Below are 20,959 nucleotides of genomic sequence, written 5' to 3'. Positions count from 1 at the left end.
GTGCCTTGGCCCGGACCATCAATCGTCTACCTGCACCCGCTGTGCGACTCTAAAGAAAAGAACTCTTAAAAATAGAGAGATTCAACAAAAACTTCTTTTCGGCACCGAGATGTCCGATACCACTCCGGCACCGACTTCGACTCCGGCTCAGTCGGCACCCACATCGTCGACACCACGCGATACCGCGTCGGTGTCGGCTCCTCCAGGTAAGCCGGCTAAGAAGCCTTCCCCGTTGGAGCGTCCTCCGGTCTCAATAGCAGCGAGCCCAATCCTGCAGACCTCGAGGCGCTCACGGAAGCGCTCCGCTCCAATAGAGGTGAGCCCCTCTACATCGGGTTCCTCATCCTCGGAGCGTAGAGCGGCACCGCAGGTACCGCAAAAGAAAAAGGCGGTACCGGTGCCTTCTCTCGAAGACCGTATTGCTGCTGTTCTAAAATTACAACTTAAAGAACAGTTAGAGCACATTCTGCCTTCACTCCTGGTACCGAGTCTTCCGGTACCAGTCCGGTCTGAGCCGCCGGTACCGACAGTGGATCGTCCTACTTTGTCAACTTCCACTTCGTCGGTACCGGTACAGTCTGTTTCCTCTGTCTCCATGCCGATTCTTGCACCGGAGCCGAGATCCCACCATCAAGCTGTTCAGACTTCGGCACCGGTGCATACAGTCACATCCCCCGGTACCGAGTCAGGCAGGTCAGGGAAATCTCATAGAAAATCCCATCACTTACAGTCTTCCACGCCGGATTCTCGGGACCGGAGCTTCCAAGTTCAAGACCCTGACTTGTGGGGCGACTCAGAAGACCCTCTCCTTTCTGAGGGAGAATGTTCTTCTGGTGAAGAGGACACCTCTGCCTTGGGGCCCTCCTCTAAACCAGAAGTATCTTCTTTTTCTTCCTTTTTAAAGGAAATGTGTGACTCTCTCTCTATTCCTTTGGAGGCTGAGTCACAGAAATCCAAAGCTTTTCTTGATGCTCTGGATTTTGATCAGCCTCCAAAGGAATACCTTAAGTTACCTCTCCATGATATCTTGAGAGAGACGTTCTATAAAAATTTGGAATCTCCCCTCACCATTCCTGGGGCTCCCCGAAAATTAGACTCTCTATACAGAGTCCTTCCTATCCCTGGGTTTGATAAACCCCAGTTACATCATGAGTCCCTTTTGGTCGAATCCACCCTCAAAAAGTCCAAGGGGGCTAGTGTGTATGCTTCTGTCCCTCCTGGCAGAGAGGGAAAGTCTATGGACAAGTTTGGGAAACGACTATACCAAAATGCAATGTTGGCGAATCGATCAGGGAATTATGCATTCCATTTCTCCTTCTACTTAAAGCAGCTTATTCAGAATATCTCTGCTTTTGAGAAATATCTCCCTGATCGGAAAAAGTCGGTTTTTCACCAAACTTGTTCTTCGCTTTTCCAGCTCCGGAAATTCATGGTTAGATCCATTTATGACACCTTCGAGCTGACCTCTAGGGCTACAGCCATCTCAGTGGCAATGAGACGGCTGGCCTGGCTTAGGGTTTCTGAACTCGATGTTAACCATCAGGATCGGCTAGCCAATGCACCTTGCCTAGGGGATGAGTTGTTTGGAGATTCCATGGACTCCACCACTCAAAAGTTATCGGCTCATGAGACTAGATGGGATACACTTCTTAAGTCTAAGAAGCCGCCAACAACCAGACCTTTTCGTCCACAATCCTCCTACCAGCGTAGATTTGTGGCTCGTCCTCTGCCTCAAGCTGCTCCCCAGCAACGACGCCAGAGACAACAAAGGCCGGCTGCTAGACAGCCTCAGCAACAACAACAGGTAAAACCTGCACCAGTGCAAAAGTCTACACAACCCTTTTGACTTAATTCTCCAGAACATAGCCAGTTTTGTTCCTTCTACCCAACTTCCACAACCTATAGGAGGACGCCTTACTTATTTCATAAGCCGTTGGGAACTTATCACGTCAGACCAGTGGGTCCTCAACATCATCCGCCACGGCTACTCTCTCAACTTTCAGTCACTACCTCCTCCAAGTCAACCAAAAGAGTCTGCTTCCAGTCCTCAATTAACCCTTCTTCTCCAAGAGGTTCAATCCCTCCTTCTTCTAAATGCCATAGAAGAAGTTCCCCTAGACCAGCAGGGGCAGGGGTTCTACTCCCGATATTTTTTAGTCCCCAAAAAAACAGGAGATCTCAGACCCATTCTAGATCTCCGCGATCTCAACAAATATTTGGTCAAAGAAAAGTTCAAGATGCTTTCTCTGGCCACTCTTTATCCTCTTCTCAATCAAGGCGACTGGCTATGTTCCCTCGATCTCAAAGAAGCGTACACTCACATACCAGTAAATCTGGCTTCCAGACAGTACCTACGCTTCATGATCAATCATTCTCATTACCAATACAAGGTGCTGCCCTTCGGCCTTGCCTCCTCTCCAAGGGTCTTCACCAAGTGTCTCATTGTGGTAGCGGCATTTCTACGCTCTCATCACTTCCAGGTCTTCCCTTACCTGGACGACTGGTTAATCAAGGCCACATCCGCTCAAGCAGTTCTTCTGGCCACCAACCAAACCATCTTGTTTCTACAAATTCTGGGGTTCGAGATCAATCTACCCAAATCTCATCTCATCCCTACTCAGAGACTTCAATTCATTGGAGCGATCCTGGACACACTCCTCATGAGAGCTTTCCTGCCATCCAATCGTCTTCAGACCCTTCAGTCTCTATGTCAACAGGTACTTTCACTGCCTTCCATCTCAGCCAGGCAAATGATGGTACTCTTGGGGCACATGGCGTCTACAGTTCATGTCACGCCCCTCGCACGTCTTCACCTACGCACTCCTCAATGGACCCTTGCTACTCAGTGGTCCCAAGCGACGGATCCTTGCTCACGACACATATCTGTGACATCATCTCTTCGTCAGTCTCTTCAATGGTGGTTGGTATCCTCAAATCTATCCAGAGGTCTTCTGTTCCATCAGCCCCCTCATCACCTGGTTATCACCACCGACGCCTCTCTTTATGCATGGGGAGCTCACTTGAACGAGTTCCAGACTCAAGGTCTTTGGACAGCCCAGGAAAAGAAGCATCAAATCAATTTCCTGGAACTCAGAGCGATGTTTTATGCCCTCAAGGCTTTCCAACATCTTCTCTTTCCTCAGGTCCTCTTGTTGTGCACAGACAATCAAGTTGCGATGTACTACATCAACAAACAGGGTGGGACAGGCTCTCGCCTTCTATGCCAAGAAGCCCAAAAGATCTGGAATTGGGCCATAGATCACCATCTCTTCCTGAAAGCTATCTACATTCAGGGAACACAGAATTCTTTAGCGGACAAACTCAGCAGAATTCTCCAGCCTCACGAGTGGACACTCGATCCTATAACTCTGCAGTCTATCTTCACTCAATGGGGCACTCCTCAGATAGACCTCTTTGCAGCTCCTCACAATCACCAGCTGCCCCTCTTCTGCTCCAGACTTTACTCTCCTCACCGTCTGACAGCGGATGCTTTTCTCCTCGACTGGTCGAATCTGTTCCTGTACGCCTTCCCTCCTCTGCCTCTAATGTTGAGAACCTTATTCAAGCTCAAGAGGGAACGAGCCACCATGATTCTGATTGCTCCGAGGTGGCCCAGGCAACATTGGTTCTCCCTTCTACTTCAACTCAGTTCCAGGGAACCTTTTCTTCTTCCTCTGTTTCCTTCTCTGCTTACGCAACAGCAGGAAACCCTCCTTCATCCCAACCTCCAGTCTCTACACCTGACAGCTTGGTATCTCTCGGGCTGACATCTCATGATACTCTCTTACCTCAGCCTGTTCGTTCCATTCTGGATGCCTCCAGGAAACCAACCACTCTGCAATGTTACCATCAGAAGTGGACGAGATTTTCCTCCTGGTGTCTTCTTCATCATCTTGATCCCACTTCCCTGGCAGTGGAGACGTTGTTGGACTATTTGCTCTCTTTGTCTGACTCTGGCCTTAAGTCTTCGTCCATCAGAGTCCACCTCAGTGCCATTTCAGCTTTTCATGAGCCAGTCCATGGAAAACTTCTCTCAGCTCATCCCCTGGTGTCCAGGTTCATGCGTGGGCTTTTCAACGTGAAACCACCTCTTAAAGCCCCTCCTGTTATCTGGGATCTCAATGTGGTTCTTTCTGCTTTAATGAAGCCTCCATTTGAACCCTTGGCTACCTCTCCTTTCAAGTTTCTTACTTGGAAGGTGCTTTTCCTTATTGCCCTTACCTCTGCCAGGAGGGTCAGTGAGCTTCATGCACTGGTCGCAGATCCTCCCTTTACGGTTTTTCACCATGACAAGGTGGTTCTGCGTACACATCCAAAGTTTCTCCCTAAGGTTGTATCTGAATTCCATCTCAACCAATCCATTGTTCTCCCTGTTTTCTTTCCAAAACCTCATTCTCATTCTGGAGAACAAGCTTTACACACTTTGGATTGTAAAAGGGCTCTGGCTTACTATCTAGAGCGTACGAAACCCCACAGATCAGTTCCTCAACTTTTTCTGTCCTTTGATCCAAATAAATTGGGACGTCCCGTTTCTAAACGTACGTTGTCTAATTGGCTGGCAGCGTGCATTTCATTTTGTTATGCTCAGACCGGACTGACACTGGAAGGTTCTGTCACGGCCCATAGAGTCAGAGCAATGGCAGCATCTGTAGCTTTCCTCCGCTCCACTTCTATTGAGGAAATCTGCAAGGCTGCTACTTGGTCCTCAGTTCACACTTTTACATCTCATTATTGTCTGGATGCTTTTTCCAGACGGGATGGACACTTCGGCCAATCTGTTTTGCAAAATTTGTTTTCCTAATGGCCAACCTTCCCTCCATCCCTCTTTTTGTTAGCTTGGAGGTCACCCATCAGTCAAGAATATGCTGCCTGCTTGTCCTGGGATAAAGCACAGTTACTTACCGTAACAGGTGTTATCCAGGGACAGCAGGCAGATATTCTTGCGTCCCACCCACCTCCCCGGGTTGGCTTCTTAGCTGGCTTATACTAACTGAGGGACCGCGCGCCTCTGTCGGGCGGGAAGGCACTCGCGCGTGCGCGGTGCGGCCGAGCTAGAACTTTCTAAAGTTCTTAGAGTGCAATCACTCTAAAATTGTCCGTACCGGGGCTCCGTCGGTGCCGTCACCCATCAGTCAAGAATATCTGCCTGCTGTCCCTGGATAACACCTGTTACGGTAAGTAACTGTGCTTTCTGTACCTGGGGCAATGAGGTGTCGAGTGACTTGCCCATAGTCACAAGGAGCTGCAGTGGGATTGATCTCACAACCTCAAGGGTGCTGAGGAAGCTGCTCTAACCAATAGGCCATTCCTCCATTTTACTATGTATGTCTTTCTGGGACCTGGTGAGTAAACCCTAAGCTGGTCTATGTTATAGGCATACTAACCAGTTAACATGTACACTGATTAGCCTATCCATGCTCATTCTCTGCCCCCTCTCAAAAAATACTGTGCATTTAGTGCAAACTAACACAGAACACAGAGGTGGCTGAGCATGTCCTGCATTAGACCATTTTTGCTACTCCAGGAGCATGTTAACACCTAACACAGCTCAGCAAAAGAGCCTCTAAGCGTCCTATGGTAGCTTTGTGGTATGTTTTTCCTAATCTCTCTCTCATTCATATTCCCAATTTTATATATTTGGTTTTAGTTCACCTCACCACAGTTCTTAAAGTATTTGTATTCTGCCTGCTGCAACACTGGTTCCTTATTTTGATAGAAGTACAGATTCTGTGATAAGATTTTAAGTGTGGGCAGATTGCTATATCATCAATGCTCACAGAGCTCCTCCATTTTAATTTCTTGGTCCAAAATAGTAACTGAAATGCTAGGAAACAGGATGCTAGGAATTATTTAAAAAAAGGGATGGTTAACAAGACTAAGAATGTTATAATGCCCCTGTATCGCTCTATGTATGGTTCGATCTCACCTAGAGTATGTTCAATTCTGGTCTCCTTATCTCAAGAAAGATATAGCGGCAGTAGAAAAGGCTCAAAGAAGAGCAACCAAGATGATAAAGGGAATGAAACTCCTCTCATATGAGAAAAGACTAAAAAGGTTAGTGCTCTTCAGCTTGGAAAAGAGATGGCTGAGGGGAGATACGATTAAAATCTACAAAATCCTTAATGGAGTAGAACGGGTACAAGTAGATCAATTTTTCACTCTGTCAAAAATTACAAAGACTAGGGGACACTCGATGAAGTTACAGGGAAATACTTTTAAAACTCATAGGAGGAAATATTTTTTCACTCAGAAAATAGTTAAGCTCTGGAACGCATTGCCAGAAGTTGTCATAAGAGCGGATAGTGTAGCTGGTTTTAAGAAAGGTTTGGACAATTTCCTGGAGGAAAAAAACACATAGTCTGTTATTGAGAAAGACATGTGGAAACCACTGCTTGCCTTGGAACGGTAGCATGGAATGTTGCTACTCCTTGAGTTTTGGCCAGGCACTAGGGACCTGGATTGGCCACCATGAGAACAGACTACTTGCTTGATGGACCATTGGTCTGACCCAGTAAGGCTATTATGGAAGTTTTTGAAACAATACTGTTTGGTAGCTCTACCTTAAACAAGTGGTTGAGGAACTAACAATGCTATGCGCTGCCATGTAGATAATCTAGTTTTGGTTCCTGGGTTGGGTCTTCATTCCCTGGTTTGGCTGGTTTACCGAGATGTGCAACTTGCCTCAACCAATGGCCTTCATTGTAGTAGGGCAAGCGAGAGTAAGGGGTTGAAAAAACAGGTGTAATTTGAAATCTTCATTGTGCCACAGCCCTATAGAGATTGATGGTGTTGGAAACTCAAAGAGCCGGAGGAAACAATTGAAATGACCTTTGGATTACAAATAAATGTATATTGGTACTAGGTCATCGGTATGAGTGGCGTTAGGATAAAATTTGTATTGAAAAATCTTGGACTGTAACTATGGCAAATCTAACCTGCGTTAATCGAGCTCAGACCAGACTCTCCGAAGAATATCTGGCGTGATCGCGTTTATAGCTTCAGTGATGCGTTCCTGCAGATCATCCATAGTTGCGGGTAGTGGAGATAAGTAAACTCTGTCTTTCACGTACCCCCAAAGGAAAAAGTCACAGACGGTAATGTCCGGTGATCTCGGGGGACCTGGTCATTTTGTTGAGTTGCATTGGCTGAAGGTTGTGACTACTGCACCAGTTGCAGCTTAAAAGGGTGAAAGTGCAAGCGATTGTGTACGATCTTGCTAACTGTGCTTTTTGGGACCTGTATTTGCTGTCATCTTATTTATAAACGTATTCCAATAAGTTTTGATTTTGTAACCATTTCAAATCAAGGAGTTTTTTTTGTGGGCCACCTGTATATTGGTATTGGATCCCTAATATGAGTCGAGTTAGGATAACAACTTGTATTGAAAAACTTGTACTGTAACTTTGGCGAATTGTAACCTGTTAACTGTATATTATGTACTGTATGTTTAACCTATAACCCGTTCTGAGCTCTTCGGGGAGAATGGGATAGAAAACAAATTTAAATAAACGATGTAAAAAAATAAATGATTTGTAAACAAAAGACTGAATGAAAAAAGATAATAGAACCAAGGGAAAAGGCTGGGAAAGGTATAAAAAATAAAATATAGGGCTCCTTTTACGAAGCCGCATTAGTGGCTTTATCGCATGCACCTTTTTAGCGTGCGCTAACCCTCATGCTAGCCAAAAAACTACTGCCTGCTCAAGAGAAGGCGGTAGCGGTTAGTGCGGCCGGCAAATTAGTGCGCTATTACACGTGTTAAACCGCTAATGCAGCTTCGTAAAAGGAGCTCATAGATAGGAAAATAAGAGAGAGAGGAGATGGAAGCAATGAAATAAGAGGGGGAGAGTACTGCGCATTGCCCCAGGTACATTAAATAGATTAGGAAAATAAGAGAGAGAGGAGATGGAAGCAATGAAATAAGAGGGGGAGAGTACTGCGCATTGCCCCAGGTACATTAAATAGATTAGGAAAATAAGAGAGAGAGGAGATGGAAGCAATGAAATAAGAGGGGGAGAGTACTGCGCATTGCCCCAGGTACATTAAATAGATTAGGAAAATAAGAAAGAGAGGAGATGGAAGCAATGAAATAAGAGGGGGAGAGTACTGCGCATTGCCCCAGATACATTAAATAGATTAGGAAAATAAGAGAGAGAGGAGATGGAAGCAATGAAATAAGAGGGGGAGAGTACTGCGCATTGCCCCAGATACATTAAATAGATTAGGAAAATAAGAGAGAGAGGAGATGGAAGCAATGAAATAAGAGGGGGAGAGTACTGCGCATTGCCCCAGATACATTAAATAGATTGTGAGCCCACCGGCACAGACAGGGAAAAATGACTGAGTACCTGAATAAATTCATGTAGACCATTCTGAGCTCCCCTTGGAGAACAGTATAGAGAATTGAATGACAAATCAATAAAAGGAAGATGCAGATTAAAACACCAAGGGGTCCTTATACTAAGCTTCAGAAAAACAATAATGTGGGCTTACCACAGTTTAAAGTGGCTTACCTTAGGGCGTGCTTAGGTGTCTTGTAGTAATATTATGATCATTGCATGCAAATCATGCACTAAAATTTTTTTTTAATTTTATTACAGAGAGCGCATTTCTGTGTTAATCTGTTAGTGCAACTACATTACCACGCACTAACCGATTAGCGCAGGATTAATATGTGAACCCTTACTATCTTAAATAATAAAATGCTAGCCACGCATGCGCACTTGCCTTGCGTGTTCCCTGATCCCTTTTCTGTCGGGATGTGGCAAGACAAGTGCGCATGCGAGCCCTTCCCTGCTCTCCACCTCACAATACGGCCCTACCGGCCAAAGTTTCTAAAGGCAGTATGGAGCGGCGGCTGCCGGGAGGAGGCCGCGGTGTCTTGAGGCGAAAGGTGGTGTGGAGTGGCGACTGCCGGCCGCTAGCACCCCCTTCCCTCTCCGTCGCGGCCCAGGAGAGACTTCCTGTGTCCGGGGCTGGCTCCCATGGAGATGTTGTTTTTCTGTTTGGGGCTGCGGCGGCTTCTCTCGGGAGCCGCACCAGCGTCGGACACCTCTCTGACGTCACAACGTCAAAGACAAGGCTTCCGACGCTGGTGCGCCTCTTGAGGGAGTCTGCCGCCACGGCTTTGGACAGAGGGGTAGCATTTTCTTTGGAGCCGGCCTTCGGAGAGGCTTGGGACGCGGGGACGGATGCAGGAGGGGCTGCCGCCGCGAAGGCCTTTGGTGGGGAGCCAGCCAGACCGCGAGTGTGGGGCCGTTGTAAGGGAGAAGGGCTGCTAGCACCCGTTAATGTAACGGGCTAAACAACTAGTCTGCAAAATAAGTGTCGGTACTGTAAATACTCGTGTGCTAGTTTTTTTTTTATTGGCTGCGCATGGATATATAATTGGAAAAAATGGAAAATCAGCCCTTTTATTGCTGTGGTAAAAATGGTTTTACTATGTAGGGAAAATCCTGCATATGGGTGCGCTAAGACCACCTTCTACTACAGCTTAGTTAAATGCCCCCCCTAAAAAAAAAAGAGGCTCGTGAATAGTATTTTATTGAAAACTAATATGTTGATTTGCAGAATTAAATTTTGAAGTGATGGACAGGCCTATCAGGAAGCTCTACAAAAAAAACCCGGCAAAGTCCCCCTACTTTGTTAGCTGCTACTAATTAGAGGTGCTCCCTCTTGAGCACTTCCAGTACTGTGCTGATTCTAGAAATAGATGTCGAAATTTAAATGGTGAACTTAACAACCTTTTAAACACTAAGGGCTCCTTTTACAAAGCCATGCTAGGGCTTTAACTTGTGGAATAGCACGTGCTAAATTGCTGCGCACGCTTGCCGCTACCGCCTCCTTTTGAGCCGGCGGTAGATTTTCGGCTAGCGCGTGCTAATCCGGTGCGTGCGCAAAAACCGCCAGCGCGGCTTTGTAAAAGGAGCCCTAAGTTCTGTAATTGTCAAAACAGGCGTAAAACAAAAAAATGCTGCTGCCCAATCTAAAATACAACTTGCCTGTGAGCAAAAAAAATATGCATTAATGTGAGAGAACACATTGGACACTTGCACATAATGGGTCTATACTAGTGGCAGCCATATCTGGTGCACACAATTGTATCTGCACCTAGAGCTACAGGTGCTGAAATCGTTATGGTTTATTTAATATAATATACCACCCTTTCTGTAAATATAAGGTACTATACACAGATTTTGCAATACCAACATTATGTGCAGAATAGCTTTTCAGCACATGTAGCTCCAGGTGCAGAAAACCAATGTTTGTAGTACCAGTAATAATTATTGCCAGATGGAAGAGTTGCATATGCATGCATTATGGGCATGGGCTGGAATACTGTTTTCACACATGAGCAGAATATTATTTCTCAACAGTCCAGTATTTCCAGCATGCTTCCTATTTGGCTCCTGTGGGTCCTGTATGCTTACAATAAAGAGAAGATACAGGCATAGAATCCTCACTAACACTGAATGCAGAGGTGCAAGCTTTTTTTTCACCCTAATTGCAAGCATTAATTCCTTAGCATTAGAAAGCCATGTACTCAGCCTCTGGGTCTTCTGGGCATTTCTCTGATCTGCCTTGAATAACTAATGCCTTCTTTATCATGGGATTTAAATGAGCTATGTGCTGATGTCAGCTCAAGTCTTTGTATACAGTTAGCTTCTATGCAAAACTTTTTTTTTTTTTTTTTACAAAGGTACCCACCCATAAAATTGTGTGCAAAACCAAGCTATACTTTTATTGCATTGACTCCTCAGTATATCTTTTGAGATTGATGTCACTGAACATGTTTTCAGACAGACAAACATAAGTACTTGTTGTGTAGTGATGCCTGTCCAGCTCTTGCAGGGCCGGCCTTAAGCAGGTGCATCAAAGACAGCTACACAGGGCCCTGTACTTAACTGAATGATCTTTGCAACTGGCGGCTAACCAGAAGTTAAAGCTTCTTTTCCTTTTTCCTCTCCATCTCCCTCTCTGACTCTTCATCAGTAATTGTGTTCTTCAGCACAGATGTTCTATACTCCTCCCACAGCACGGCGACCAGCTCTTGTTATCTCGCTTCTTAGAAGGGTACACCATGTTATCACCTTTATGTGTTCAGCTCCTCGCACGTGTGATTATGTGAGTGGGCCTTGCAGTATCTCAAGTTATTCCAATCGCGAGTCAGTTAGGACCCCAAGATATGATCACTCTCACTTTCCCACCCATGCTCTAGCCAATTTCAATCACCTTCATATCGGGAGAATAGAGGTGGCTGGAGGGATTTTTGATTCAAATCATGCTGGTGTCGGGAACTAGCCTGCTACCCCATACAGACTGCCTCTCGCATACTGTGGAGAGGAAGATGTGAAGGTGGGGGGAATAAAGTTGCTGTCATTTCTGTTGCCTTTTCTAACATTTTGTTGTATTGGTCCTTTTGCTGTGTAGTGGTATATGTGCGACACCGAGAAGCTGTGCGAGTCTCTCAAGCCAGTATTTATCCAGAGCTATCTAGATGATGGAACAAGGGTCTTCCTACACAGAAGCATCGAAAAATCTGGCTGGCTGTCCATCCAGCTCTACCACTCTGTTATGTCCTCGCTGTTCAGCATGTTTATGTCCCGGACATCTATTAATGGGTGAGTGACACAGTGGCACCTTTCATTTATTTATCTGTTCATTCATTCAATTTTCTATACTGTTCTCCCAGGGGAGCTCAGAAGGGTTTACATTAATTTATTCAGGTATTTAAGCATTTTTTTTCCTGTCTGTCCTGATGGGCTCACAATCTATGTACACGGGGCAATGAGGATTAAGTGACTTGCCCAGGGTCACAAGGAGCAGCATGGGTTTGAACCCACAATCTCAGGGTGCTGAGGCTGTAGCTTTAACCACTGCACCACTCTAGAAATAGTGAGCCAAGTATAGGACAATGAAGCCACTGTGACATCACTGATGAGGTTGGCTCTTAGGCATTGGTGGAATGAGGCATTATGATGTCACAATATCAGCTCTGGTTATCAGAAGCTGAACCTTTTCATACTATTTATTTATTCAATTTTCTATATTGTTCTCCCAGGGAGTTCAAAACAGTTTATATGAATTTATTCAGGTACTCACATTTTTTCTGTCTATCCCAGTGGGCTCAAAATCTGGGCTCACGATCAATGGGAGGATTAAGTGACTTGCCCAGGGTTTGGGTTTTTATACCTCAGTAACTGCCCTGTGGTCAGCTGAATAGGAGGTGTATAAGTAGCACCATTTGTATTCTTAAGCTCTTTAGTAGATTGATATCTTCTAGAAGTGTCCATGCAGCATGAAGAGGGAACATGATGTTTGTTGGGTGTGATCAAGTAAACTGTTCCTTGTGTAAATACCAAGCTATAAACAAGGTTACACTTGCCACAGATTTTCAAGCACACAGATTCCTTGTGCTTCTGGACTTGATGTTTTTATATTGCCACATGGGAAGAATTAATTGAATATTACTTTCATACCTCTATAGAAATGTTTCTCTGTATAGCAGTAGAGGGCATCCTCTTTCTATACAGTATTAAGAGGGGCTTGCTCAAACTAGAAAGAATATCAGCTTTTAAAGTGTTTCTTCTGCTCAGTAGTTTTTCTTTTGCTCCTTTTGAGTTTCCAGTTGAATGAGATCCAGTCTCTTCTGGGGTTCTGGTACCATGAGCCTACTGCTACCACTATTTATAATTTCTATTGCATTATTGGATGTATATAGCTCTGTACACAGAGGCCCCGATTCTGCAAAGTGCATCCCGATTGTAGGTAGTTATGGGCGTCCTACAGCTGTCTAATCAGCCAATTGGGAGGCAAGTTTTCTAAAAAAATGCTCCCCAGGAAGGCCGCCTATATTGAAGGCGCCTCTGGAAGCCTAGGGAGGCCTGCAAGCCAGCTAAGCTCACCTAAGGCTAGGTGATAGCCTTAGGCGAACCTAGGCGGCCCACGCGTCTCCCTAGTAGAGCGGGAGACACTTACAATTTGGCCAGCAAAATGCTGGCCTACATAGTAAGTAGACGTGGCCACTATACTTAATTGTGGCAAGGGATCTCCCTGTGGTGATTAGTATAGCGGCTATGGCCGCCAGTCTCCCCTCTCTCCCCCCCCCCCTGATGATCGTGGCAGGAAGGTTCCCAATCCCTCCTGTCCACAGAACCCACGATCGCCGGCAGGAAGGCGCTCAACCTATCCTGCCGGTAGACCCCACCCCACCCCGGACAATCGCGGCAGGAGGGTGCCCAACCCCTTCTGCCCACAGAACCCCTTGATCGCCAGCAGGAAGGTGCTCAACCCTTCCTGCTGGTAGGCCTCGCCCCCGAAGAACACCGGCAGGAGGGTACCCAACCCCTTCTGCCGGACACCCCCCAATGACCCCCATCAAAATGCCCCAACCTCCCTCCCAGGACCCCCCCCAATGAAACCCCCACCCCAGAACCCCCCCCCCCCTTGGGCTTACCTGCAAGTTAGCAGGACGGATCCTTGCACCGTCCAGCCAGCAGGCCCGCCTCTGTCCAAATGAGGCGGGCCTGCCCCTCCCCTGCCAAACCCACAGGATCCTAGGGTTTGATTGGCCCAGACGCCTAAGGCCCCTCCTATGGCGGGGACCCGCCGTCTAACTTGCGGGTAAGCCCGAGGGGGAGTTCTGGGGTGGGGGGTCCGGGGAGGGGGGTTTGGGGCATTTTGATGGGGGGTTGTTGGGGGGGGATCCGGCAGGAGGGGGTTGGGTACCCTCCTGCTGGCAATCTTCGGGGGGACTGGGCCTACCGGCAGGAAGGGTTAAGCACCTTCCTGCTGGCGATCGTGGGGTTCTGTGGGCAGGAGGGGTTGGGCACCCTCCTGCCGCGATCTTTGGGGGGAGAGGGGAGACTGACGGCTGTAGCTGCGGCCGCTATACTAATCGCGGCATGGAGATCTCTTGCCACGATTAAGTATAGCGGCCACATCTAAAGTAACCCAATTCTGTAACCGGCGTCTGCAACATGGACGTCGGTTACAGAATCGGGTTTAGTATGGGTGGGTGTAGGCCCAATTCTGTATAGCATGTCCGGGATGAGCGTCCTATACAGAATCAGGGCCAAAACATCTACGAGGCAGTCCTTGCTGAACAGAGCTTACATCTGTTTAAGACAAACAAGGGATTAGGGAATTACTTAAATTGTGGGAATGATTAAAACAGACATGGGTACTGAATAGGTGACTAAGTGTTTTAAATTTTGCATATTAATGTACAATGGTGTTTACATCTAGTAGCGCTGCATAATTAAGTAGTAGTTATAAAAGTTTAATAGCTCAGTTTTTTGAGGCTGCTTTTAACTCCATTCATAATTAGAAAGGGTTTTCGTTGATTCTTTTTTTGGTATATAGTTAGGCTTAAATCTATAGTAACAGTTAGGGAGTTCTCCACAAATGGGACAAGTCATCACTTTGTAACCCTTGCCAAGGTCCTGTTTTTCTGCTGCCTTTGTACTCAAGGTGAACAAATAAGTTCAAACCTGGGCAACAGCCCAATCACTTTGCAGCTTTGGATGAATGCTTTCAGCAATCTATTTAATAATTTCAAACTTGTAAAGTCTCGAGCAACATATAATTCCAAAGATTTGAATAGACCGCAAGTCATATGGAAATGAGGCTCCAAGGAAGCAGTTGTTGATCATTTATGGTCTTTATGGCTTCCAGCCCAGCCCACAATTGCTGTCAACAGGCCTTCACCGTGGCATTTCTCAGTCCCAGTATATTAGTGAAAATAGTCCTCAAAGTTTCCTCGCTCTGGCAGATACTTCTTATTTCCCATAGTATCTCTAGTGTTCAGGACTTCACTCAGTCATAGAAGCTCTGGGGGCCCTGACAGCTCCTCCCCTTGGGATAGTTTCACTTTAAGCCAGGGGTGTCAAAGTCAATCCTCGAGGGCCGCAATCCAGTCGGGTTTTCAAGATTTCCCCAATGAATATGCATGAGATCTATGTGCATGCACTGCTTTCAATGCATATTCATTGGGGAAATTCTGAAAACCCGACTGGATTGCGGCCCTCGAGGACCGACTTCGACACCTGTGCTTTAAGCAATTGGCGTTTCCCCTGCCCCATAACTGTGAAACACTGGTAAAATAGCATATAAGTTTTTCTCCTCCCCAAAATGGCTTCAGTTGTTTACAGACTCACGTAGGCAAAACAGAAGCAAAGAAGTGGGATGGAACAATAGACCTTCCACCAGCAACTCAAAGCCAATGGACCAAACCAAAGCCAACAAAATGCAGTAAAGCTGTTTGGACTTTTCCTTATTGACATTAATAAACAGCTTTACTGCATTTTGTTGGCTTTGAGTTGATGGTGGAAGGTCCATTGTCCCGTCCCACTTCTTTGCTTCAATTGTTTACCTAGTGCTGGCCATATGTTTGGGCTCAAGTCATTTGTTTTTCAACAGGAATTCCTGAGACTTCTATCTCCATCGGAGTGGGCTCAGGAATAGGCAGAAGCTCTTTCCTTTGGGAGGGCACTATACTTTTAGTGCACCCAGGGAGCTTCTTCCTTCCCTCATTACCTCTCCCACAGAAAAATTTCTAGGCACCTGAGATCTTTCCTCTCTTCAGTCCTACACCAGCCTAGGATTTTCTGGCCCCTTCATATGCCCAGTTCCTCAGGAAAGGCTGCCTTCATCTGTGAAAGGTTTTCTAAGGCTGGTTCAGGAGCTGGAACCTAGGCACTTACTGATATGACATACATATATTTTAAGCTTTGTATTTTTTCAGTTTAGTGCATAATTCATCAGAACTTATAAGCATCTCTCCCAGGAACTCATCCAACTTCCTCATCCTTTTATTTTTTTGACCCTACTTCTCTCCAGTGTGTTTATAATGATGATCCCTTGTCCAGTTCCACAAACCATGGCTTGCTTTAGAGTCTGGGAATGTACGTATTATCTCTTATCCTGAGTTTTGACTCTTAAGACTTCTCTTCTGTACAATGGCTTGGGTGGGCTTTTAGTCTGGATTTGAATGCTGCCAGGGACTGAGCTTGACATACTGACTAAGGCAGTCTGTTCAGGCATATGGTGCATTAAGAGAGAAGGAACATAGGACTAGATTCACTAACCCCCGATTCCGTGTCCGATTCATGCCCGATTGCATGCAGGCCAATGAACTCAGTAAAGGGCTGCATGCAAATGGGGATGATCATTGACATGCCCCCCCACCCACCCACTGCACGGATTGCTAGAGAGCAATCCTTGAGCATGCGCAGACCATTTTCCTTGCAAATCCGTGGTTTTAACCTGCTTTAAGCCCGCGGGTTAAAACCACAGGCTTGCACTGCAGGGAAGGGAAGGAGTTCAGGGCAGGCTGGAGATAGGGACAGGCGGGAGAGTCGAGGTAGCAGGAGATCGGGATAGGCGGGAGAGTTGGGGTTGGCGGGAGATCAGGGCTGAAAGCAGGAGTTTGGGGCAGAGAGCAGGGCAGCAGAAGGCAGGGCAGTTGGAAAGGACCTGAGCGACTGGTCCTTGGCAGTCGCTTGTTTGTGATCAGCCAGCCCAGTTGGTGTTGCAGGGTTTCGGTTTGTGAATCGCTGCCTGCCATCATTTAAATGCCGTTTCCCCCTCATTTGCATGCGCGGATTGGAGGATGATCGGGACACAGGTTAGTGAATCGGGTCGGAGGGAAATTGGGTTGCAAAGGGCTCACAGACCGATCTGTACACGATCAGTTTACTTAGTGAATCTAGCCCATAGTCTGGAGTTGGTAATAGAGGAGAAGGGTATAGATGGTAGAGACTAGCCCGATGAGTGGAGTTCCCGAGGAGGAGTATAGGGAGTGAAGAGAGCGATTGCAAAGCTGCAGAGTGAATGCACTTGTAAGTCAATAAGAGGAGTTTGAACTGTATGCGAAGATGGATAGGGAGCCAATGAAGTGACTTGAGGAGAGGCAGTGGCATAATAAGGGGGAGGTGCAGATTGCCTTGGACACTATCTTGGCGGGGGCACCAATACCTCTCCTCCGCCCCACCCCTGCGTACCTCTTGAAATGTTCGCCGTCACAAGTAGCATCTTCTCTGCCTGCTGCTCCTGCCGGCCTCAGCTCCATTCTGATGTGTGACGTCCTGGCAGCAGGTAGATGTTGCTCATGCAAGCGTACTTTTCAAAAGGTTCATGGGGGAGGGGCGCTCGAGTGGTAGGAAAAAGTGAGGGGGAGCCTGGATTTATTTCCCTACGTCCTCTAAAATCCTCTTTAGGTGGTGCTTACCTTGTAGCAGGCAGGCAAGTTAACCAAGCGATTCTCACACCCACTAACTACCCAGCTTATCTACATTCCTACCTATTGAATCACCAGTTACAATGGTAGTTCTATAAACCCTTCCCTCTTTGGCATACAGCCTTGAAGAAAGACCTTCAGTATTAGTGACTAAAGCAAGTGTGAAGACAGGTGAGCAGACTTTTTTAACTGGAACTGGAGACCATCTGTATGCAACACTGAAGTGTGCATTCGGAAGCTGTGTAGTGGCCTCCCTGCTTTGATTTTGAAAAACTTGTGGTGTGTGTGTGTGTGGGCACCCTCCAAGGAAGGGCAGTAATAGTGACTGGGTAGTTCTTCACCTGTTTTGAGAAGCAGAGAGCATTTATCAAATGCTACATATTGAGGAGGTAATTCAGTAAATAGTGCCAGGAAAATCTTCGCTGAGAGTATATTCTGTAGTTATCGTTTCACACAGATCATCCTTTGCAGAATACTAGCTTAGTGAGGATCTCGCGCCTAACTCGGGGCACAATACTTGTGTTTGCTGAAACCTGATGTAAATGCTGGGCATATAAATGGCCTTCTTCTATAACATCTGCTTAATTTCTGGGAACACCCATGCCCCTTCACGGCTATGCTCCCTTTTGAGTTGCACGCTATAAAATTTAAGCAGGCATTTTATAGAACAGGGTGCAGGGCAGAATGTGTAAACACAAATGAGTGCCAATTAACACCAATTATTGATAGATAACAGCCATTAACTAATCAGTTTATGCACATATCTGCAATCCGTGCCCAACTTTGAATGACCTATATAGAATCTGGGCAGTGGGAGACCCTTCTGCAGTAGGGGAATTGACTCGTGTCTAGCCACTTAGCTAGATGTCAATTGGATTTAATTCTTGTGATGAAAGCATATATTTTCATTTAGATTTTTTTATTATAGGACTGTTTAATTACACACAAGCAAGTATTTGGCAGTATAGTTTTCCAGCATTACCCACTCCCTGTAAGTGTATGATATTCATAAGCTGACCTCCTCCTTTCTTTATTGAATCAATATCACAGTAAAAAGGTGTTGTAAAATGCAAAGCTATAAGTGATTTTATCTGAGCTAGACGGACCACGTGTGACTTGGTTTAACGTTTGGAACCGGTTTGTAATCTAATCATGTGAAGAGCTTTTACAATGTCTGTTGGTATTTCCTAATCCTCAGTAGGGCTGGCTCAGGCTTTAAAATAAAAGCATAAAATCAAAAATTCTGATGAAAAATAAAGTGTCCCTTTTCGACTTTCTCTTTGCCCTCACCCCTTTTTTATTCTGTTTCAGACTGCTTGGAAGAGGCTCGATGTTTGTGTTTTCCCCAGAACAATTTCAGAGACTCCTTAGAATAAACCCTGACTGGAAGTCTCACAGACTCCTTGATTTGGGCGCTGGAGATGGAGAAGTCACCAAAATTATGAGCCCTCACTTTGAGGAAATCTATGTCACAGAGATGTCCCAAACCATGATCTGGCAGCTACAGAAAAAGAAGTACAGGTGTGATAACAGCTGACTTTTAGCCAGGCTAATAACATCTCTCCTCTACAAATCCATCTGAGCTTGTAAGAGTTTTCATCTCGCCAGTTTATGTATAAATATGTAATATGTGACTTGGAAGTGAGAACATCACGGTGAGGATAATGTGTGTATGAACTATTCTAAGAATGTTATAATGACGTGGGCCATAGTTCGGACTTTGAGACTGAAAGAGAGCCTCATGTTTTGGGGGGTTGATTATTTAAAAGCTGCCTCTTCATTACAAAGCAGTGTCCTGAGTGGAATACTGTAAAGTGCACATAAAAGGAAGGTGTAAAACATATATTTTAAAAAAAGTAACAACATTAACAAACACTATCTAAAAAGAACCCCCAAAACAAGCTAGAACAGAAGTTTATCTAGTTTGTTTTTACTTGCCAATTCGTTAGAGGTCCACTATATGGGGCCTCCTGTAATGTATAAGGAAAGTAGTGCTGTACTTTGAGTTTCTTTTACTCAGGGTCTTTCATTATTGGCTATGCTAGCACATCACTATTTACAATAACTCACAAGGATCGGTATTGGCATTTTTCACTTTTCATATGAAAAATAATTCTTTACCTAACCGCATATAATCTCCATTTTCTACACGTTAAATTGCTTTTGCTTCCTGATCTTTGGGTAGCTCATCTTGTAGGTTTAGCTGTGTTGTAATTTTTTATTTCTAAAGTAGGTGATCAAAGGATTGTGGTAACACAGCAAATGATTGTAAATAGAGACCACAGTGACCCATCGGGTTTACCCAGTTAGGGAATTAAGGCTGTAACTGCTCCTCTTTGCAGTTTACCTCCTCATGTCTTCATGAGCCTGTATAGGTATGAGCTACGCACAAATAGAAGATTACTGTATTTTCACTCATATACCGCGCACCCGTGTAAAACGCGCACACGGGTATAGCGCACGGGAAACTGTCATTTACGTAAATACATTTTTATATACCGCACACACCCCTATACCGCGCATGCCGCCCCAACTCTCCTGTCGCTGCCCGACTCTCCTTTCGCCCGCCCCGACTCTCCTCTGGCCAGCCCAACTCTCCTTTAGCCCGCCCCGACTCTCCTCTCCCCCTTGAAGTCCTGTCCCCCCTTGAAGTCCTGTCCCCACCCTGAAAGCCTGACGTCAGAGAAAGGGCGGGACCGCCGGAAGAGGAAGCAGCGTAGACGCAGGGCTAAGAGAAGGGGCAGGACCGCCGGCAGAGGAAGCAGTAGGACAACAGTAGGCAGCTTCTACATGATGGGGGGGGAGGCTATGGGGGTGCGAGCGGCCCTTCGGGGTGGGGGTGCGAGCGGTCCTGTGGGGTGAATCGGACGTCGGGGGGGGGGGAACTAAAAAAAAAAGGGGGATAACGCGCTCACGAATATAACGCGCATGGTTATACTCGGTTTGTAAAAATCATGTATAACGCACGCTTTATATGCGTGAAAATACGGTAGATTAGATTTAGGGGCCTTATTTATTAAACTTCATTAGCTGTTAATATGGCAGTTGGTACATACTAAACAGCATGGCTACCATGTGCAATTAATGCAGAGGTACACTTAAGATCACCTCAAGAGGTGTAGCTAGCTGCATTGCATTATCTTCAGCGCAGTTAAGAAGTGTTAATGACATTTCCTTTGCTTTAACTGAATGGGAAGCTTCTGAGAAACCACCCAAAAGTTAATGCTCTCGCTTATCAGGCAGCATATCATGAGAAAGATTTCCAATTACTCGTAGCCAGTTCCATTTCATATGAGCACTTTAGAAAGTTGTTGAAAACTTTTCTCTTTTCTAAATTTCTGACAAATTAGTTATTTCTGTATTCTTTCTAAAATTATTTTTTCTCTTCATTGATATAATCTTTTGTAAACCGCATAGATATTACGGTTATGCGGTCTAGAAATTTGTTATGTTGTATTGATTGCTTGCTAATTTTTGCAATTCAGATGTAGCATTTAGGGTTGTGACTGCTGCTCCAGGCAGTTTCTCCTCCTCCCCCCCCAATTATTCTCAAAAGTGCAAAGGGTCACTGCTGTTTTGAGCTAAAGCACTCGCTGCTTTGGGGGGGGGGGTCCCTACTTTTTGTTTTCTTTGTATATTCCATTCATTTAGGAATTTTTTCACCATTTGTGTTTCCGCCACCACTTTTGGGAGGGCATTCCAGGCATATGTTTTGGATTT

At 45.7% G+C, this 20,959-nt stretch overlaps 1 protein-coding gene across 3 annotated transcripts in view; it reads left to right on the top strand.

Annotated features, from left to right (window-relative positions):
* The window catches only part of METTL9 (methyltransferase like 9), a 55,306-nt gene that overhangs the window by 8,355 nt on the left and 25,992 nt on the right, over positions 1-20,959 (top strand). For all 3 annotated transcript variants that reach the window (XM_033963409.1, XM_033963406.1, XM_033963407.1), the window contains exons 2-3: positions 11,431-11,621; positions 18,551-18,760. In XM_033963409.1, coding sequence (XP_033819300.1) covers positions 11,431-11,621; positions 18,551-18,760 — 401 coding nt within the window. The remainder of the gene's footprint in view (positions 1-11,430; positions 11,622-18,550; positions 18,761-20,959) is intronic.

The sequence above is a fragment of the Geotrypetes seraphini genome, chromosome 11, assembly GCF_902459505.1.
Source record: "Geotrypetes seraphini chromosome 11, aGeoSer1.1, whole genome shotgun sequence".
Taxonomy (NCBI): domain Eukaryota; kingdom Metazoa; phylum Chordata; class Amphibia; order Gymnophiona; family Dermophiidae; genus Geotrypetes; species Geotrypetes seraphini.
The sequence above is the reverse complement of the archived record's forward strand: the minus strand, read 5'-3'. Positions and strand labels throughout refer to the sequence as shown.